This window comes from Danio rerio, chromosome 18 (assembly GCF_052040795.2).
Source record: "Danio rerio strain M-AB ecotype USA chromosome 18, GRCz13ab, whole genome shotgun sequence".
In the NCBI taxonomy this organism is placed as follows: Eukaryota; Metazoa; Chordata; class Actinopteri; order Cypriniformes; family Danionidae; genus Danio; species Danio rerio.
The window spans coordinates 47,847,572-47,869,341 of record NC_141038.1 but is presented as its reverse complement, the minus strand read 5'-3'; the positions used below and the strand labels follow the sequence as shown (position 1 = coordinate 47,869,341).

Below are 21,770 nucleotides of genomic sequence, written 5' to 3'. Positions count from 1 at the left end.
AGTTGAAAACTAAAATGGCTTTTGTTGTTATCCATGAATATTCAAATGATTTTTTTTTTTATCAGAGAGGCTAGATAAATTATCAAGCCCAAATATGGAAGCTCAAATTCTGACTGAGGAATGTTGAATGTGCTGGCCAGTTTGTTATTTGCCTATAAATGCCTATGTTAGTAGAACATACATTAAAACGATCAAATGTTATAGAAGAAAAATATTGATTAAACAGAAACTATGACCAAAATAAAGAGTATTTCTCAATAATATCTGTTTCAGTTTGCCGTTAAGAACAATGAAACAAAAAGATATATTAAAACTTTTAAGATCCATCGCATTATTATTCTTCCGCGAGTTATTTTTGATTCAAAGCGCGCGATTAAATTCGCGCGCAAACATTCATTAGTCAAATGATGAAGTCTTACAATGGACTTTGAATTAGTTAAGCACAGCCTTGTGTTGTACTCAATGTACTTTCTCCAAATGGTTGAAAGGGGGCGAGTCGGGCTGTTTATTTGAGTAATAAAGGCTCGACGCTGGCGTGGCTGTTTATCAATGGTGGGCTATCAGTGAACATGAATGGGGAGTTGGAGATGAATGGAGGCTAGCTGCTGTGAGTTCTGTCATGGCGTATAGAGCTGTAAGGGAGCTGTCCGAGGTACTGAAGCACAATCCATCGCGGATCTGCACCTTATCAACCGAGTTTCAGCAATAATCACTGCTAATGTAAACTATTGATCATTTCCTGTCGTTTAAATATTTCTGACACTAGTAGTCACTCTGGGTTTCAGATGTGTCAGCGGTGACTGGATCGTGTATGTGGTCATTTACAGAGCAATTTCGCGCCCAATGTCCTGACAGGCACAAAACTGGACCGATGCAGCTCCCACTCGGGGACACTGTGTCCATCCACGAGTGTGTTTAATACGAGCGTGTGAGAACTGCTGTAGACAGGTAGAGAGAGAGAGAGAGAGAGAGAAACAGGGAGGGAGTGATTGAGAGAGAGCGAGAGAGGAAGGGAGGGAGGGAGAGAGGGAGAGGGAGGACGATGATGATGCTGCCGGTGGAAAATGGCTGCTGCATCCTCGAGCCCATCCGAAACCATATGAAGGTGGACAGAGAAAGACAAGAAAATGAGAGCAGCGAGCACAAGGAGTGAGTGAAAGAGAGACTGTGTGCGTGCGTATGTGAGCGAGAGTGTGAGAACGCGCGCGCGTGTGTGTGTGCGCGCGCGTGTGTGTGTGTGTGTGTATGAGTGTGAGAACGCGCGCGCGCACGAGTGTGTGTGTGTTCGGTAAGAAGGGGAATAAAAAAGACGAGAGACCGGGGGGCAGCCAGCTCGAAGCGGCGGGCAACACCGAGCCATGGAGGGCGAGTAAGTCCATGCATTTTTATTTGAGCAGAACAGACTGATTGATTTGAAGCACCTCTAATGGACTGTAGGATGCTCAGAAACACTATTACGCAGCTATGGCTATCAACACTGTACACCATATTCTCCATATACATCCAACATTTGATGAATAACGCCAGTCAAAGGGCCTCATAGGCACTAAAACGCCTTCAATGCCGCGTGAAAGACGAACAGGGTGCAGTAAGGGACGGCTTTTTGTCTCGAGGATGATGTGTGTGGAGGCTCCACGTATAACCACCAAATACATCCGTGAATTATAAAACGTGTCGTTCAGAAATCGACGAAATATGGCGAGATTTCTGGCGTCGGAGACACACTGGTGGGATGGAGGCGGAGAGGGATGCTTTTATCAACGCGTCTCGAGTTTCATTATGATTTTTAAAGCCAAACTTTATGAATGAAATGTGATTTTTCTCTCACCCCCCCTCCTCCTCTTCCTCTTCATGTCTCCCCCTCCCCCCAGCGCTTCTCTTCTTCTTCTTCTTCTTGTCCATATCCTTCTTTCACCCACTCATCTGCCCATTGAATTCGCCCTGCTGTGGCTTAAATTTAATATATTTATATATGTGGCTTTATTCATTCATAAAACAGCGGGATGAACGAATGAGTGCGCGTGAACGCGTGTTGATCGGTGCTGCGACGGCTCATAATAACCGATACCGTTTAAAATCACACAAGTGGGGCTGTGAATCAAAATGGATGTGATTTCATAGCGTTTATTGTAATGGAGCTTGTCGGACTGGAAAGCCGCTATGAGGGCCTTGTATGGCGAATGGGCGCGTTCATTGATACATCTCAGGGAGGAATATAACTCTTCATCTCCCACCCTCTCCCTCATCATCTCCACACATTTCGCTCCCCTCAGGCCATTCATTTATTTACGATTTCTTTCTTTGTGCAGCTCACTCATATTAACATATGGAGCCATTGTGTCCTTTGTTGTTTCATGTGGCTTTTACTGTAAATGGGGAAAGGCTAATATCAAGCACTTTCTATGGAGTGAGCGATGGCTGTAAACGCTTGTTCCGTGTGCGCGCTGAAAGTGTGATTAGATTTTCCTCGCCCACGTGACCGTCCATTAAAAAATCGCGCTGTTTCCTCTCATTGTTATAATCGTGCTTCACTGTTTATATATTCTTGACAGAACCTGTAGTTTATGGAACACACAAAGCACACATGGCGTTGTGACTTGAGGTCATTCATTCTGTTTAACACAATAAACCAGTCCTCGCCACCACACCACACCATCTTGTCTCAAGAAGTCAAGTAAAATTGTGCTCCGTCTAGTTAAGACACTTAGTATTTACAGCTATATATATATATAAATAACATTTTTTACTATATATATATATATATATATATATATATATATATATATATATATATATATATATATATATAGTAAACAATGTTGTGTTACCTGAGATAACGTTGAAATGGATGTCACACCTGTCTCTGTCACAGAAAGCCGGGAAGCGGCCCGCCCTTTTTGGCGAATCAGAATCGTTCTCTTATACCTGTCAGTCTTTTTGCAAGTTTGAAGACATATTGTGGGCGTGGTTTTTGCAGTGGGGGGCGTGTCAAATTTTGTAGCCATGTAGCCAAAAGGAAATCAATTATGGACCTTTAACATAGACTTAAAATTGATCTTATTTACTGCATGTTTAATGCATGCTACGGGTCAAATGCCTTGGTAATAGTTTTTCAAATTGTAATAACTTGCTCGACCTCTGAAAGGTCTTTTCATTTTGACTAACATCATCATTATGGCGTGGGCAGGGGGGAAAAAAGCCAAATGTTTCATCCACTCCCCTCCCGTCACGTGTCTGCTGCTATCTGTGAACATCACATGAGACATATTTTTGCAAATGATCGTGAGGTGCTTATTTCCTAAAACCCTGTTGTCTATTTCCAGAGATTGTCTATTAAGGCATTTCAAGTACTTAATGATAGTGCTTGGTATTTAATGCTAATAAAAAAATCTTGTAATCTTTTTTCAAAATGTTCATTTCCTGAAACAGCATTTCTTTTCATGATGTCCAACCGCTTTATCATCCATTTTCATGATCCAATAAACAGATAAAAACTAATGTCCCACATCACCTTTTTCCCCTCACAGAATATTCAGTTTCACTTGGAAATACGTGCAGAAAGATTACTGAAGCAAAATGGGTTATGAACGTCATAATTTCAGTGGCCAGTAATGGCTCTTCCTCCTCGTTGTATCTGTGTAATGCAGCTAGGGGCTGTGCAATATGACAATATATATCGTATGGACAAAATAATAAGTCTATCATTTCATATTATGCTCAATCATTTATTCCATAGTGTCACAAAACACATTGTTTACAGTACTTTTTCATGATTTATATGAGTGCAATATTATAGACCCTTATGGGAATGCAGACAGAAAGTTGCAATCTTGAAAGTACAATGTTTACATTTTGCAGTTTATTTAGCATTATTTTGCACATGTTGGACATGTAATCTGCAATTAGTTATTAAAAAGTGTTTCATATTTTATGAATGTTTAATCAAAACATCTGACCTGAAGTTCTAAATAAAGCGAGAGCTATGATTCCATATGAATGAGTACAATTCTGAGTATATACTTTAAAGAGCCCCTATTTTTGAAAATGAGCTTTCATGCAGTGTGTAACAGCCATAAGTAGGCCCACCCGGAATCTGTGCGCGCAGAATTCCGCAGGTTTTTAGCCCATCGTTAATTCGGTTTATTTACTTTAAGTAAATGTGTGTAAATCTATATTTGTTCAGTTTTTAATTAATTTCACTAATTTTATTGACTAATGTGAAAATGTACATCAGATTTATGTACAATGCAGTTTGTACAGTATTATTTTCTGTCTTTTAGTAGATATATTATAAGACAAACTTGCTTTATTTACCAAATAAAGTGAATCTAATTGGATTAGCATTTTAAACATTAAATAAAAGTTAAAAAGACTTTTTTTCATATATTAAGGTTTTAGATATGATTCTCCCAAAATAATTCAGCAGAAATCCGCAGACTTTTACCAAAACTCTCAGCAGAAATAGCAAAAAACGTCCGCAGATTTCATCTGGCTCTAGCTATAAGTGAATGAAAACATCAAGCTGAGGTTTAAATCTGAAAGTGCACCGTGTTTAAAACTATTGATTCTTAAGCGAAATAGTCGACTAAGAGTCGAATAAATGAATCTCTTGGGTTCGGATCTTGTCGGATCTTCGGATCTGATCATGACATGAAGATGAGGATCACTGACATATGGAGATTCGACTGTGGGGAATAAAGGGTTAAAGTTTATTTTTACAACAATACCACAGTATAGCCAACCTAAGTCTGTTTGTTGCTGTCGTTTTTTTGATTTTTGATACAATAACCTACACTGCAACGCGGGATTCGTCAGTGGTTTGTTATTAAAGGAAGGAGCAGCAGAGACTATTATGTATGGGACTTTGTCAAACTTTGAAAGGGACTTTGTCAGTAACTGTTACAGTTCATATGGAGCAGTTTCTTCTTCCTCCAGATCATAACATGTAAGTGTATTTGAAATGGTTGCCTCGTTTGTTGCCTGTGTTGTAACTTGTACTTGCTCCTCACGGCTTGTAATGACTTATCAATTACAGATCAGTGCTTGTACTGTATCTCTCAGGTTAAATCTGTATGGGGTTATTTACATATTGCGTCCAAAACCACGTTGAAAATGCGTCACGTGCTCTTCCTTTACAGATTTAATTTTGTTTTCTGCTGGCAATTCTCTGCCGTTTGTCTTTGCTATGGCCACCATCAGCTCTGCATACACATGCAAGTCGTGGTCAATTTTAAAAATAGCTCAACTTTTGCCACCGTGTGGATTAATATTGAATGTGTGTCATTGTTATTACATGAGTTAAGGTTTAAGAGTACAGTAATATGCTGGTGTTTAGCTGCATTGCTTTAACACACTCCTGCATTAGGCTCTCACATACTCTGCTACTTCATAGCTGTGTTGGGCGTTTCTTTCTGTCTAGCACTGAACCCAGTCAACCAATCACAACAGACTGGGTCATCAGACCAATTAGCATAGATTAACATTGCGTAAAAAAGAAGGGTTTGGGAACAAATGAATCACTGAACGAATCATATGAGGGTCGTTGAGATAATTAGGTAAAAATAAATGCATATTATAAGACAATGAAAGTGTTTTTTGACCTTGCAGCCTGTTGTTGGAAACTTTAAAAAACAAAATATAAAATTTCATAATGCAAAATAGGGGCTCTTTAAAATGTAAAAAAATAAATCGTCTTTAACATGTGGTCAATATATTACAACTATCAACTGACTGATATTTCATTAACGGTACTACATCGTGATTTATATTGAGATTTTTGTCATATTGCCCAGCCCTAAATGCAGCCCTTTCTTTGTCAATTACCTTTACCTTGCAGGTATTTCAAGATTTTATTCTGATGCTTGCATTTTTCCTCTTTGTCTCAAAGTCTATGTTTGTGTGTGTGTGTGGGTGTAAGTGTTTATGCTAAGCTGGTTAGTGCACTCACTGCTTTTACTTCCCTAACAGTGTGCGTGTCCGAGCGGTGGTGATGACACGTGACGATTCTAGTGGTGGCTGGGTGCCCCTTGGAGGTGGCGGCCTCAGTCATGTGATCATTTGTAAGGGGCGGAGTTCTGAAGGTCGTGGGCGGAGAGAATACGTCATACGTGGAGAACGGCTACGCGATCGAGCAGTGAGTGTGTGCGTGTGTGTTCATGCCTGTTTTTGAGTGCGCTGAAGTTCCCGACAGTCCTGCAGTGTATTTGTGGTAATTTGGTAGTCGCCCTCATATGTGGCCTTCAAGTGACTCACCTCTCTGTCTTCATGTAGCCTGTGCTGGAATGCGCCATTCAAAAGGGTTTGGTCTACAATAAGGTGAATCCCATCTTCCATCACTGGCGTGTGGAAGAGAGGAAGTTTGGTCTGACCTTCCAGAGTCCAGCTGACGCCATCTCCTTCGAGAGGGGCCTTCAAAGTGTCCTTGAGAAGCTGGACAGAGGTAAAGGAGCAGGGGAAGATGTTCAGCAGGAAGCTGGAGTGAAAGAAATTATTGAACGCTAGATTAGATTTGTTCCCACCAAGCAATTCGTTGTTTTAAAGACATCTAAACATAGACTTGGCTACAACAAGGCTAAATTTGGGCTGTCAGTAAAAATCTAATAGACGTCTAAGAATAGCCCAAAACTAGACTGATCATCGAACACACCGATTAGACAGACTTCACATGTGTAATCATTCATTCCTGTGTATTTGATGAGTAGTCTAGTTTTGGGTTATTCTTAGACATCTATTCGATTTTAACTGACAGAATTAGCCTTACTTTAGCCAATCTATCTATATTTAGATGTCTATTAGACTTCTTTTAAACACAAAAAATGCTTGCTGGGTTGTGGCCTTTAAGGGTGTGTTCACACTTTGCAGGTTTTATACCTCTGGTGCGATTACTCTTTAAGTGCAGTTCATTGAAAGAGAGCAAACTCTGCCATCTAAACTTTGGTTTGCATCAAACAATGGGCACTTTATCTTGGTTTCACATTACACAAATGCCAACATTCAGAAATTCAATATATCGTGATAATAAACATGTAAAATATTGATATCATGGGCACTAAATACCGCTTCCTAAGAATATTCACATAATTACGATACTAATATTGTCAACCATGTTGCCTAATGCAGTATTTCTCAACCACGGACCTGGAGGACCACCAGCTCTGCACATTTTCCATGACTCCTTGACCAAACACACCAGATTCAGATTATCAGCTCAGAGACTAAGGCCCAATCCCAATTCTACTCCGTAGCTCTTCCCCTCAACCCTACCCCTCATTTTGCGCGTTCATGTGAAAGGGTAGGGATGTCCCAATTCTCTATATCTTAATGGCGTAGGGCTAAGAGGAAGGGGTAGATAGCCCTTCCTATGGAGATTTTTCAGGACCACACATGAAACCAAAGGGTAAGAAAATTTCCCAAAATACACCAGCCACAACGGCAGGATCGCTGCACCCGGAAGTCAGGAAATGCACAAAATAGTATTTTTTTTTTGTCATTATTACGAATTTTTATAACGAACAAGCACGTTTAAATATATTCATAACCGCATTCGTGTTTTACTGTCATGTTTTATAATAAAACAAATGCTAAAACAAATGGTAATGACATTTTTTCAGTGTCTGCTATAATGTTAATGTTTTTTTTTGTGCGTTTACATTGATGATTATGGCCACTGTGTGAATGCACAGTACAGTTACGATCTTATTGCCACATTAGATCTTTATGATAACATAATATATGCCTTTAGTGATTTCCTGAAGATAAGTAATAACAAAAAATTACACAACTGGAGTAACTACAGCAGTCGCGATCATCTGATCTCATATGAAGCAAGAGATCGCAATGACATATGATGCTGTGTGCAGGTGTTGTAGTGCTGTCCCATTTCTTAGGGGTAAATTTTGAAGCCCTTCCCCTTCACACTCGGTTTTAAGGGCCAAGGGGAAGGCGTAGGGGTACAAAAGTAGAATTGGGATTGGGCCTAAGGGTGCTTTCACACTAGCACTTTTTAGTCCACACCCGGGTTCGTTTGATGTCAGATTATGGTACGTTTACCTATTGTAAACACTGTTTCTGAACTCAGGTGCAGATCCACGAACCGTACCCGAGTCCACCTGAAAGAGGTGGTCTGGGGTATGGTTCTATTCTAGTATGAAAGCAATCTTACCAAATAACAGAAGTGAACCGCCAACAGTACAACAAACTATCGCTTTCATAACGTTTATTCATGTGTGTTTGTGTATCACGTACTGTACCTTGGTGACAAGTGGGATTGAGCCAGGGCAAGCACAGAGATAATGTCTGCTTGTCTTCTCCAAAAACAGCTTCTGCAGACATCGCGTTATGTTCGGAACGTTTATAATATTTTTCTGGGAGATGGACGCGAGTTGCTTTCTGTATGTTCAAAGCCAAAAGATTCAGGAGAAGAACGACAACCAGTGCGTCTGGTGTGCTACCACCTTTAATTGTTAACAATTAATAGTTCAAAAATAATTTTTTTCACATGTTATTCCGGCCTACTACTTAATTTATTCTGTATTTATAGAGCTACAGTACATCCAGTGTTCGGGAGTAACTAGTTACATGTAACGGCGTTATCTAATTTAATTACAAAATAAAAGTAACAGTAATTTGTAACAGTTACTGAGAAAAAATTTGTCATTAAATTACAGTTACTTATGAAAATGTTAAAGATTACAAATGGGGTTACATCTAAAATTTTTCTTTAAAAATCTGGGATATATTGAATAACATTGATCTGTTGCTTGTTGGTCCTGTTTTTGATATGCATAATGCCGTCTGCTAAGGCCATTTATTAAAGCGATGCTATTCTGATGCTTTTGATTTACGGCGTCCCACAGGCATTAATCCTGGGGGAACATTTCCCTGGTTTAAATGCTTGAAAATGATTTTGTTGAAAATGTCCATTAGAAACTTAAAAGTAATCAAAAAGTATTCAAATGTAATTAGTTACTTTACTTTTATAAAGTAATCGAAAAGTAGTGTAACTTATTACATTTTAAATAGGGTAATTTGTAATCTGTAATCGATTACATTTCCAAAGTAACCATTCCAACACTGAGTACATCAACACTGCAATAAGACTCTAATAGTTAATATTAGTTAATTTAACTAATCTGGCAATGAAAACAACAAACTCTATCATTAATGGTAGGTGATGTTAAATTTGTACTTAACGACTAATATAGAATTTAAATCGTAGTCAGAATCTAAAGCCGCGGTCACATTGCACTTTTCGCCCTATAGACTTCCATTTAGAAGCACACGAATGCGACAGACCAAAAACGCAAGCTCGTGTGACAAGTTTTGCAGTTCGCTGCATTGCAAAGTTCAAGCTTGGTGACCTGCGAAATCGCATCACGTGACTGCATGAGACCAATCGAAGCCCAAAACATGACCTCAGACAGAAATGTAAAAAAGGACCAAGGGCTCACTTGAAAGACGTGACCATATAAGGACAGAATGCTCAAGCATAACTGGCTTGTCTCGTTATAATCTCGACGTTGCTTATTGTGGCTCAATATACAGTCGATGTCTGTCTGCTTGCAGAAGATCAACATTTGTGTGCATGACGGAGGAATTACTGAATCCCTTACACATTTTGATAGGGTCTTTACAAGATAACTGATGAAAAAATTAAATAAAGCAACATTATAAAATATACAAATAGTGTGTTTAGATGAGCACACAACATAGATTTAGTCTTTAAAATGACAAAACTTTATTAGGACTAAATTAATCCTTCTTTGTTGGTCCACACCAAAATGAACCAAAAGAACTGTAGGTGTGAACACACCATCATCATGGTGAAGATGATGATGCCATGCAGGGACAGTGCTAATGTGAACTCTCATTTTCTTTCTGGTAATGTATTCACAATAAAAATTGAACATTAAAAAAAAAAATTTCCTGCAGGATCTGACTCGCCATCCTCATCGACACCAGAAGAGGGCGACACTGAGGATGACGGTCAAGCAGTGAGTGTTTTTCTCATTTTAAACTGCGTTATATTGTGTGCCTACATTCCTATGAAGTCATCATAGATTTTAAAGTCAACAAAATCACAACTGACTTAATTAATTTTCCTGTTCCTGGTCATTTTAAAGAATCCTGCCTTAATTTTGTAGTATTTTCTGACAATAATGTAGTTGGCTTGGTTTCTTTTCGCTTTATCTTGTCAAACCAGATTTAAAGCCTCACGATTCAAAGCCTCATAAATCAAAACCATTCAAACTCCATCAGTCATCTCTGTCATTTTCTCTTTTTTTGGGTGGTGGTGGCTTTAGCATTAGGTGGTTCTGCATGTTTGATGACTTGCAGTCTGTCTCAGTCTCATACAGGGAGTGAGTCGTCATCCAACAGCAGAAAGGAGATGCTGCCCAAACCCATTACCATCGTGACCAGCGAGTCCTCCTCCACCTGTTTTGTGCGCCCCTCAGAGGAGTTTGCGTACGGGAACAGGACACAGACCCCGGCACAGGTAAAAGATTCCCTTACCATTTGATTCCTTTTGAATTCAGTGGATTGATTTCAGTTCATTGGTTACTGGCATGGTCACTTTAGAGAAAGATGCCACAGATGCCATGTTCTTAGAAATGTACTATGTGCAGGCACGTGCACACATAGGGCTCAACCTGTGCAGTGCACATGCCCTTTTTAGTGTTGGATAGAAAGTGCTCTTCCAAAATGATCAAAAGTGCCACCGCGACGCGGCACACCCTCGGACCCGCTCTTCAATAGGCGCGAGACAACACCGCTCTTGAGTACGCGCGCGACAACACAGCTGATCAGAACGCGCGCGACAACACCGCTCTTCAGTATGCGCGCAACAACACCCCCCCACCCCCCCCCCCCCCCCCCCCCCGCCCCCAACCACTTCCGCCCCCCGGTCTTTCAAAGAATTTATCCTGCACATGCCCTTTGGACGGTCTCTGCACGGGCCTGACTATGTGTATCCATGTTCATATCTAACACTTTAAAAAAAAAAGTTTTTTGGTTCCCCATAAACGTGAACATTGCTTAAAGGGCCATGACCCCAACCCCCCCCCCCCCCCCCCCCCCCATCTCAGCAGGGTGTTTTCACACCTTTAGTTTGAAAAAGTGAGAAAAGTGGGGAAGTCAAGCTTTGTAAAGTGGGAGTGTCGAGTGGCGAAAGAGAGAAGGGTTTGCTTGAAAAGGGGAGTTTCAGTACATGCAGTCTGATTTTACAGCGGCAACACAGACACAGGGGAGATAGAAAGTGACTACGTTTACATGTACATCAGTAATCGAATTATTTCCTTAATCTGAATAAGACAATAATATGATTAAGGTGTTTACATGAGTTGCTTTTTGAATGTTTCTTTCATGATCCCGTTTTACATGTTATAGCACACAATACGATTAACGTCATTGCATCACCACGCTATCCACATTTCCTCTGGAGTTTTTATGTAATTTCGGGTGTTTCATTCTTAATTTGTCGACTTTAACTGTAGTTTGGCACTTTTACTTTCATTCAGGAACATTTCATGCATGTCCACGGTGACAAACTAGATATTGGATGCGAGGAACTGCTGGAAGAGTGTTGTTTTAATGGAGTTTTTGATACTGCACGCCGTATGGGAGAAAACAAATCCTTCTGCATTTCTCTGTAGATGCAGAGACTCGATAGGTGCAGAGAATAGCGTCAAAAAGCCATGTGTCTATAGACTATCCTGTTCAAAATGTAGTAACACAATGGTAATAGTTTGATTAGGTTGTTTACATGTATACATTCTGAGAGCAGCAATTACAGCAGAGCTTTCAGTCCGTTATATTGTAGTGATGTTAACTGTAACAATATATTTTGACCAAGCTATTTCTTTAAAAACTGAAAGAGTTCTGCTGACGATACTAACCAACTTTGTCATCTGAACAAACATAAATAAGGAATTAGGCATGGGACGATAACCGTTTTCAAGGTATACCGCGGGTTGGAAAAGTCAAGGTTTTAAAACCGTCAAAATTTTCTGTTATACCGTTCCTACAGTATATGTAAGATAGTTTTCTTGAGAAAAGATATCCAAAGATTTAGCGAGGTAGTGAGACAGACGGTAGCGAATGACGGCATCGTCCCACTTGTTAGCTCTTTTCTGTTTTTTTTATTGTGGGCGTTTCGCATAGTTCGGTTGCGCAATTGAAATTGGACAAAAGTGTGCTCACTTAATTGGCTTGTAAGACTGTGACACAGACGGCAATCATGCATTTGTTCTGGATGGGGGAAATTAAATAATATTTATATTTTTCATGTCGCAGTCACTTGCAATTAGCTAATTGCAATGCTTTAATTCGTGATTTTGATTTGATGTTGATTAATCGCACAGCCCTTATTTGAGTCACTGAATGTATGAACGGTATTGTAATCACATTACATTTAACCCTCACTCTTCTCCTACCACAGATCCACACCCGACCTTCCCAGCACCAGCTCACCCAAGTCACAGCTGTGTTGAACCCTCCGTCGCCCCCTCCACCCCCTCCGGCTCCTCCGACTCCTCCCGCAGCACCCCCTGCAGCCTCTCCTCTCTCTCCGCTCTCGCCCACCATCTCCCTGCTGGAGGAAGGGGACCTCCGCAGCCTGGACCCCTGCAAGGACCTGTGGGGTACGCGTGGCTATGAGGACTATCGTCGCGCAGGTGCTACACGGACCAAGGTGGGTGGGCTGACAGGGGGGGTGGTGGTGGGTGGCGGTCAGGACAAATCGGAGCTTTGCGTGGTGCGCTTCGAGAAAGAATTGGCAGGCGTGGGCACCACAGGCTGCGAAGTCACCGTCATGCTGGACACCAAAGGCTCTCAGCGCAACTCTTCACCCACCTGCATGCCCAACGCCGTGCCAGGGGTGCCGTCGGCCAGCGGCTCCCCGCAGGAGACGGGTAAAAGCTCGCCCTCTCCCTGCTGCATCCACACCTCACTCGCCACGCCCCGCTCTCGGACTCGCAAGCGAGGGGCCGGCGGAGGGGAAGCCATCTCCCCTGACGACGACAGCTCCTGCCCGCAGGGCTCCTCTTCGTGCTCGTCGCGCTGCGTGTACTGCCGCTCTGTTTTCAGCGCCTCCGAGAATGGACGGGGCCGCTGCCGGGACGCTCCCGACCCGGCGCTACACTGCCTACGACAGTGGACGTGCGTGTGGTGCGCGGAGAGCCTACTTTACCATTGCATGTCGGACTCTGAGGGTGAGTTCTGGGAGCCGTGTTCATGCGAGGACTCGATGGGTGGCCGGCCGCACCCGCTGTGCTGTGCCCGCTGGATGGCGCTGCTGGCGTTGTCTCTTTTCGTGCCCTGCATGTGCTGCTACCTGCCCCTGCGCGCATGCCTGCGCTGTGGGGAGAGATGCGGCTGCTGCGGAGGAAAGCACAAGGCCGTGCGATGAGGCCTGACTGGGGGAGGGCGCGTGGCCGGGGCTTATTGTGTTGGGGACAGGAGCACAATGACGAGGAACAGCCGTAGAGCCAGATCTCCTACATAAACCTTCATGATAATATCCTCCCCTCGCCCCCTCCGAGGCCGTCTGCTGCATTCCGCTCTTTCTGTTCTCTGCTCGGACCCTTCACGCTCGTACCGGCATTGGGTGGATGCATGGGTTCAGGGAGATTGCTCTCTGATTTGCTGGTGGTTGGAGTCAGGGGTGGGGAGTGAATGGGGATCAGTGACATGTAAACAATTGTTAGTTTTCTTTCCTCTTGAGTTTCTCTTTTTAATTTAGGGAGAACATATGAGATGAAAAATGTTTATAGCTATGGTTATCAGACCTTTTGGAGTTTCTTATTTTACTTGAAACTATTGAAAGATATTTTTTTGCAGTTGATTTAATGAACACACTCCCCTTGTACCTCTAAGTTACTGATTTTTACCTCAATGTCCAGAGAAGAGGAAGGCAGATAGAGAAAGAGACACTTATTTCGGAGGACTGTGTGCTGTGGTGAGGTTTTGTATATGGTCTTTGCGATAGGTTTTTCACGCATGTTCGACTAGAACATATTTGTGAAGGAGAACATTTTGATGTCGTACCACTTTTAGTTGTTCAGGAACAGGGAACGTGAACGGTCTGATCGAGGGCAGTTTCACCAAAACCACCAATTCACCACATGCCGACACACACATACATGCTCATTCTTCTGTCAAGAGTATAGTATAGTATTTTACTTGCCAACAACTGAGAATGTTGCCTATATTTAATGTATAGACCAAAAAAGTGGAGAGATAATCTAGACCTGAATCTGCCGAACATTTGCACAGCAAATGTGAACTGAGGCCTTGTAATGTAGTTGTACACGCCACCAAAAATGCAGTGCAATTAGTTATTACTCAGAGAGGATTGTTGTGTGTGACACAACACTTTATCTGTTAGTATGGCAACAAGAGAAGTACTCAATCATTAACTAAAATGGGTTACGCTGCACCTCCTGTGGGCTTCTGGGTCATTTCATCTGAGCAACAAAGCCACAGGACAGTTTGTCTGTGGAGCTGTGCGGGCAGCCCCGCCCACAGTGAAATCCTTTTAGTCTAAACACCTCAGCTGTGTTCTGATTGGCTGTGTAACAGTATATTTTTGTTCTCACTGTGTACAGACAAATAACTTGACACTAAAAACTTCTTATGATGAATAATATAAAGCATTTAGACCAATCAGTTCAAATGCTGCCTGGCATTAACGGTTTGGACCTCAAAATGTTAAGAAACATTGCTTTAAGATATCTCAAAGCTGCTACTTCAATGCCCTCTAAACATGTTTGTACCTAGTGCTAGTGAAGAGGAATCAGACACAGCCCTGTAGTCAATTTTTGAGTTTAAACGCCTCCGAATGATATCAGTGATGGGAAAACTTATGTCCACAGAGTTACAGAGGAATCAGTGTTGTATTAACTGCTCATTAGAGTCACTTTAAAAGAAAAATGTTTTTACAGCAGGATGAACCACCGAACCATTCACACATATGTTGTATATCATCGTCCATTTGGACTCATTTCAGTTTGTCTTCAAAGATGTGAAAACATTTTCTCACACTCGCACATAATCACTCACTCTTTACGGGCGGAATACTAGACATGAGTAGAGAAACACAAAAGACCCAAAAATAGCACTGGAGAAAAAGAAGAGAGAGAGAAATTTGAGAGACGAGACCACCCTTGAGGGCCCTAGTCATACATCCTATTAATAAATGTGCCTTTTGATTTATTTAACCAATAACCTATAATTTCTAAGTAACGACGTACCTAAATACTCATTTTCTTTTTCGGGTTGTTTATTTCTGCCAATGTGCATATTTTAATATGTATGTGTCTATTAGTTTGAAAAGTAATCAATGGAAAATATTACCTGTTTATATATTTATTGAGATATTTATTCTAATTCTTTATTTATTTTTGGAGACGGGTTTTTATTTTCTGTGCTGTCTTACTTCTCTGACTTTGTGCCAATTTGCTGCTTTGAGGTGTTACATATCGTGGGTTTGTATCATTAATTAAACCCTAACTCTATATTTTAATGAAACGTTTGCACTTTGAATCATGTTTGAATGCGATTGTGTATGTATACTAATATTGGGACAATGTTAGTTTGTGTCCATTCACAATGAAATGGGGTGGGTGAAATAACAGGAGTTTTCTGGGAGAAATAACAAAATGGGAGGGTGGCAGGAGTCGGGTCTGAAGTACAGGAGACTCCCGGGAAAAACTGTGTTGGCAGGTATGTTTTATTGTGACCCTGTTACTGTTAAGATCCCCAGCGATATAGCAGTTCTTATTGCTGGAGAACTACAAATCTCCCACTGATATGAAATACAAACCCCATCATGCACCCCAAAATGCGGCCACCAGATCCTTTGTGGGACTCCATAGATAATTACATTAGATGTCGCCTACGCCATTGGTTTCTATTGGAAAGAATGCGCCAATAGAGCCGCCATTTTAGTACAGGGTAGCAATCCTTTGAAGTTAATGTGGGACCGAGGTGCAGTGGAGGACTAGCTATTCAGAGTCACACATATATAGAAATATCTATGATCGGGAGTCTTCCCGGTGGTCAGTATGCAAATATTTTTTTAATTACAAAAATTATTATTTTACATCACTTTTCTACAATGATGGATAAGTGATCGCACAGGCTTTGTCGACAAAGAGCTTGTGTTTGTGTGCATGGAAATGCATTATCCACCCTCCCAGTTAAATTTGATCTTATCCATGTCCTGAAACACACCTCCTCTCCCGCTTTCACTTTTAATACTATCAGAGGGAGCAATTCGTTTGTGAACGACTCATTCACTTAGCCCCCAATAATACAAGTTTCTGGTACCGCAGCATCTTGTTGTCATATTTAATTTACATTGTTTGCTGATTTTATTCAACCAAACTAGCATATGCCTTGAATTTAGTGTGAGTTGGTGCTACTTTGCCTTATGGTCAGTGCAGTAAGTGACTGTATTATCATCAATTACGTTACTTGTCTAGCACCAAAGTTCGTAACATACAAAATCTTAAAAAAAACAAATCTTATCTATGAAATATTATGCTTTTATGCTTTGTTTTCTTTGTTTGCTCGTCAATACACTGTGTTAAAGTCCAGCATCTTAACATTGGCTTTAGTCTTGACTTAGTGAGGTTGAATGACATTTGTCCTGGGAGCACTGTATCAATGTGGCGGCAGTATTGACACATGCTCAGGGTTCGTATGCGATATCTATTATATATATCTGTGGTGAGACTCTGGAGCCCGCCATTCGTGGAGTTCATGAGGGTCTGGCACCCGCCATTAGGGGTGCATGCTGGGATTTGTAGGTCAAATTAGTTTGGAGATTTGTAGTTCTCAAAGCGATCTGCAACTGCTAGATTGCTGGTGATCCTGACAAATATTAATCCCTTCCCAGTGAAGTTACAATTCCTTCCATATCCAATCAAATTGACCCAAGCATATAAATAACTATTTTTTGGTCCCAAACGCATATCATATATACATTATCATATGATAATTTGACTCCAAGTCATGTTCAGACATTACAATCAAAGTTTTGGGGAAACAAAATAAAGCTTTTTTAATTATCACACACACACACACACACACACACACGCACGCACGCACAAGCACGCACACACACACACAGTGCAGGTGTGTGTGTGTGTGTTTGTTTGTTTGTATCTTGCTGAGTTTATTTAGCAACAGATGTTCAATGTCCTTCAACTGTGTTCTGAATTGTGCCACGTTTTTTACATATTTGTTTTCTTTTTAATGAACAAAAACTCATCACTTTCTATTCATTTTAATGGGTCAAACTGACCTGCAAGTGAAGGATGTATTACTATTTTGTTTAGCAGGCACAACAGCATTTGAATCCAGTATTTCATTGTGTTTTAAGTGTAACAATAGCTACAAAGTCTTGTCATTCTGATGAATACTTTTATTTAAATGAAAAGAAATTTCTTTTCAGAGTTTCAGGTTTAAAGGGATAGTTTACCCAGACATTAAAATTCCTTACCTCAACTTCTGGTGAAACACAAAATAAGAAATTCTAAAGAATTTTAGAAACCAGCAGCCATTGGCATCCATAGTACAGGAACTAGTGTTGTCATGATACTAAAATTCAATACCAATCGATACTGAAATTTGAAAAACGTAAGTTTCCCATTAACATTTGAGCGCTGTTGAACGCATTCTTAATCAGCGCTGATTTGCCAATGTGTTCACGTGCTCAACAGAAATGACTGTGATTGGCCGTGAAGGTCATCAGTTCACTGAACTCGCAATAACCACAAATACAGGGACACTGGAGTGTTTTAAACCTGTAATCAAAGTCCCTTTAAGGCAGGTAATTTCATTCAGCAGCATCTTTGAAACGCCTCTCGGGCAGTATGTCCGGGCATTCTGTTTGAATGGGGAAACATCAAATTCTCTTAAACTACTAGCCAAGCTTACGATTAAATTTTATACTATGAATAACCAATAAAATTAAACAACTGTCTATTTAGTTTCATTTCTAAATGTTTGTATCGCATTCTCCCCCAGAGAATTGTCATTCTATAGCGATCGCTGATTGGCTCCTGCACTAGAAGGCGGGCTTTATTTGCCATATAGCGATCGCTGATTGGCTCCTGCACTAGAAGGCAGGGCTTCATTCACCATATTGACAGTTACACTTTTCCCCATTCAAAAGTATACGAGTGACCCGTCTTGTGTATTCTATAATATTTGTTGTAATTCATCTGCAGACCGCTCGTATGTCAGCTTATAGACAAACCAGCGGATCGACGTGACTTTAAAACCCTCCAGTGTTCCTGTATCTGTGGTTACACCAAAGAGCTTAAAATCACCAAGAGGCGACACTCCATGGAACGTTCCACTGCAACAGCAGCTCCCAGCAACAGCCCCACAATTCTGCCATTTTGGATTAGAAGCGATCAGCTGTCCATTGGATCCTATTGCTGTCGGGATGGCAAGCAGCAGCTTTGTTTTTAATCTATTTATATATTTAAAAAGCGCATTAAAGCGGAAATACAATCTGAAAGACGACAATACAACACTTACTATCACAATCATCAGCACATTAAATAGTTTATTTTACAGACTTATAATATGCTGTTGTTCTATTGGAATTTTCATTCCAAATGGCTGCCTCGCCATCTAGTGGCTGTTTCTCAAATTGCACTAGAGTGTCGCCTCTTGGTGATTCTATGCTCTTTGGTTGCACTCAGTAAACAGCGGTTAGTTCAGTGAACTGATGACCTTCATGGCAAATCGCAGTCATTTCTGTTGAGCACACAATGGCTGTTTCTCAATTCCAAGAACCCAGAGAACGGACTTGTGTTCTTGTGGAGAGCGGTCTTGCCAGGTGTCCTCGGAAGAACGTCGTCAGAAGACCGCGAGGTCAGAGAATGCGTCTTTTGAGAAATGAGATGCTGCGTTCTTCCTGATGGTCACTTGACCTTCACATATTTTAAATGGTAAATAATTTAAACATTACAGCATTTATACAACGATTGATTGTTTTTCCCCTTTTCAAAATATATACTTTCCATAAAAACATTATAAATATACTCTGCACAATATAAATAAAACAGATTTTAATACGAATTTCAGCAAACAAACACCCTTAATGTGTTTAATACTTTATTAGGATGTTCATGGTAATGTTTATATTCACTGTTTCATTTAGGGAAACTCCTGAAGTAAATAAGTTATATCACTGAATTTTAATAATAAATCCAAATAAAATGCTGCGCTTCCCACCTCCAGTCGCTATGACTTCTGGGACTTCCAGAGCGAGTTCGGTGCTCAAGTCTGCATCAGTGCATCTTCGATATCAAGATCACATCCGGGAAGTTTTATGCGTCCTCTGTATGATGACGACGTTGCACGAGAACACAAGGACGCAAGACCGCTAAAGAACGCATATTGAGAAACAGCCAAAGGCAAATCAGTGCTGTTTAAGAACACGCTTAACAACCCTCATATATTAGCAGAAGATGGATGTTTTTAAATTTTCAGTATTGATTGGTATCGAATTCCAGTATCATGACAGCACTTTTAGGAACAACAAAAAAAAAAATACTATGAAAGTCAATAAAAAGACCACAAGGTAAAAAAAAAGATAAATAGAATAAACTTGTACTATTATTTAATTACTTACCTGCACATCTCAAGATGGTCACTGAAGTTCAGGTCAACTGGTGGTCAATTCATGTGAAAAATTAAGCCTACTTTTACTATTCTTGCCTGTTGAATCTTGTCATTGTCATTCTGGAATATGACAATAGGATACATCTTATAAAAATCGATCAATTAGGGTTATAGGATACAAAATATCAAATGAATATTTCTTAATTATAAATATATCATTTATTTGTTTATTTAATTTTATTTTTGAGATTTATAGCCTTATTCATTACCATCATTCTTTGTGGCATCTCAAAGGTACTTTTGGAACTGCAAAAATAACACCTAAATAAAACAAAGGGGAAGATGTTTTGAAGAAAGCTAAAAACCTGTAAACATCGACATCCATAATAAGAAAAACAAATACTTCCAAGTCATTGGTTACATGTTTCCAACATTTTTCTAACTGTCTCCTTTTGTGTTTAACTCATAAAGGCTTGAAACAAATAAAGGGAGAGAGAGAGTAAATGATGGCAAAATTTTCACTTTTGGGTGAACTATCCCTTTAAAATCTGATTAACTGGTGGGCACCTGAAATCAAGTTCAAAAGGATCTGAGATTTGTGACATGTGTTATCCTAAGTGAAGTAGCAATCACAAAACGGAAATGCTGTGGTCATACAAGGGACGTGGTAAGCAACAGTCCTCAGGTAAGATTTCAACAATATTTAGTTTGTAAGTGTGCAATGAAAATACCCCTCGCACCATTACACTAATACTAGCCTGAACCGTTGATACAAGACGGATGTTCAAGCTGTTTACACCATCTTATCCTATTCTCCGAATGTCCCTGTACAAAGCAAGACTCATTAGACCAGGCAACCTATTCCCAATATTCTATCATCAGTTTTGTTAAGCATGTGAACTATTTTTAGCTGAGAAGACAGGAGTCAGCACTATCTGAAGCTCATTTGCTTCAAGAATTTGTTGTGTTGTGTGTTTCTGTCCTGCAATAGGTGTTGTTATTTGACTTACGGTTGCCTTTCTTCAAGTCTGGCCATTCCTCTGGCATCAACAAGGCGTTTTCATCCACAGAGCTGCCACTCACTAATAGAAAAGTTGTTTGTGTGTAAAAAAAATATTTTTGAAATACTCAGACCAACAACTATTTTATGTTTAAAGTCACATTTTCCCTCTTATTCTGACGCCTGTTTTGAACATCAGCAGATAGACTTTCTTTCGCAAGTTACAATTAACGTTAACGTTACAGGGTTGCCATATTTTCTTCAACAAAATGATGCCAGCAATATCAGAACTCAAAATATACCTCGCACATTCGTAAAGTTTACATCACTGTATGCTTTATAAATGGTTTCTTTTATGAAAATAACTAGCAATTACACACATTTTGTTTTCATAAAACATACCTTTAACTTGACAACTCTTTATGACTTTCGTCGTGCGTTGGTCCAGTGAAAAACGTTAGAGATGCGGGCGCTAGGCGGGAAATTCAAACATGTCTATATTTCAAACGACTCTAGCGGAAGTGAACGATAAGCTTTTGAAATAAAGCTTAAACTAAATATATTACAATCTAAAGTAAACTTTTACGATATGAATTAAATTGTAACTCAACACACATTCTTCTGTATACTTTTATAGTTATGTCTCTGCCAAGCTGTTACCATAAAAACAACACACCTGCACCACACAAGTGTGCTCGTGTTTCATTATAATTCGTAAAATATACATCTAGTAAAGTAAGGAAACCAAATAAATATAATCGCTGAACAATAATATAAAATTAATCCCTGCAAATGGTTAAAAGTAATTCCACGGGTAAACCACGAATTGGCAAATCTGCTGACTCAGGCTAATAAAGTAATATCCGAGTAAAGTTGAACAGGTAAAATATATCCCTCTGGAGAGCACAGATAAGACTATGGTACTTTTCACCTTGGGAACTTAAAGGTCCCCACAGGCAAACCTGTTTCTAAACCATACTAAATGAAGTATTTAAATGTAAAACTGCATATTGTTTCCTGTCAGGGGTGGATACTAGACCACTTCAAAGTTGTCATGTCATTGGCCCATGAGCTTTTCTTGCTTGCTAACTATTTCATAACTGAATCAAAAGGCAATTCATCTATAACT

At 40.2% G+C, this 21,770-nt stretch overlaps 1 protein-coding gene and 1 long non-coding RNA gene across 5 annotated transcripts in view; one reads left to right on the top strand and one right to left on the bottom strand.

Moving 5' to 3' along the window:
• LOC141378670 (uncharacterized) overlaps positions 1 to 21,138 on the bottom strand; it is a 34,056-nt gene extending 12,918 nt beyond the window's left edge. Inside the window, exons 1-3 of the long non-coding RNA XR_015515411.1 lie at positions 21,044 to 21,138; positions 20,652 to 20,723; positions 6,253 to 6,472 (exon numbers count right to left, since the gene is read on the bottom strand). This is a non-coding gene — a long non-coding RNA (uncharacterized LOC141378670). The remainder of the gene's footprint in view (positions 1 to 6,252; positions 6,473 to 20,651; positions 20,724 to 21,043) is intronic.
• On the top strand, positions 1,042 to 15,525 carry spred3 (sprouty related EVH1 domain containing 3). Of its 4 annotated transcripts, none has more exons than XM_087292494.1 (6): positions 1,042 to 1,149; positions 5,968 to 6,133; positions 6,271 to 6,439; positions 9,931 to 9,992; positions 10,346 to 10,495; positions 12,437 to 15,525. In XM_087292494.1, the coding sequence occupies exons 1-6, from the start codon at positions 1,043 to 1,045 to the stop codon at positions 13,403 to 13,405; spliced, it is 1,623 nt and encodes a 540-aa protein (XP_087148620.1). In that variant the 5' UTR covers position 1,042; the 3' UTR covers positions 13,406 to 15,525. The 4 variants fall into 4 exon arrangements, with proteins under 4 accessions (XP_087148620.1, XP_087148622.1, XP_087148621.1 ...); XM_087292496.1 differs by having other exon boundaries at positions 10,336 to 10,495; XM_087292495.1 differs by having other exon boundaries at positions 1,042 to 1,369.
• Positions 21,139 to 21,770: the final 632 nt, after the last annotated feature.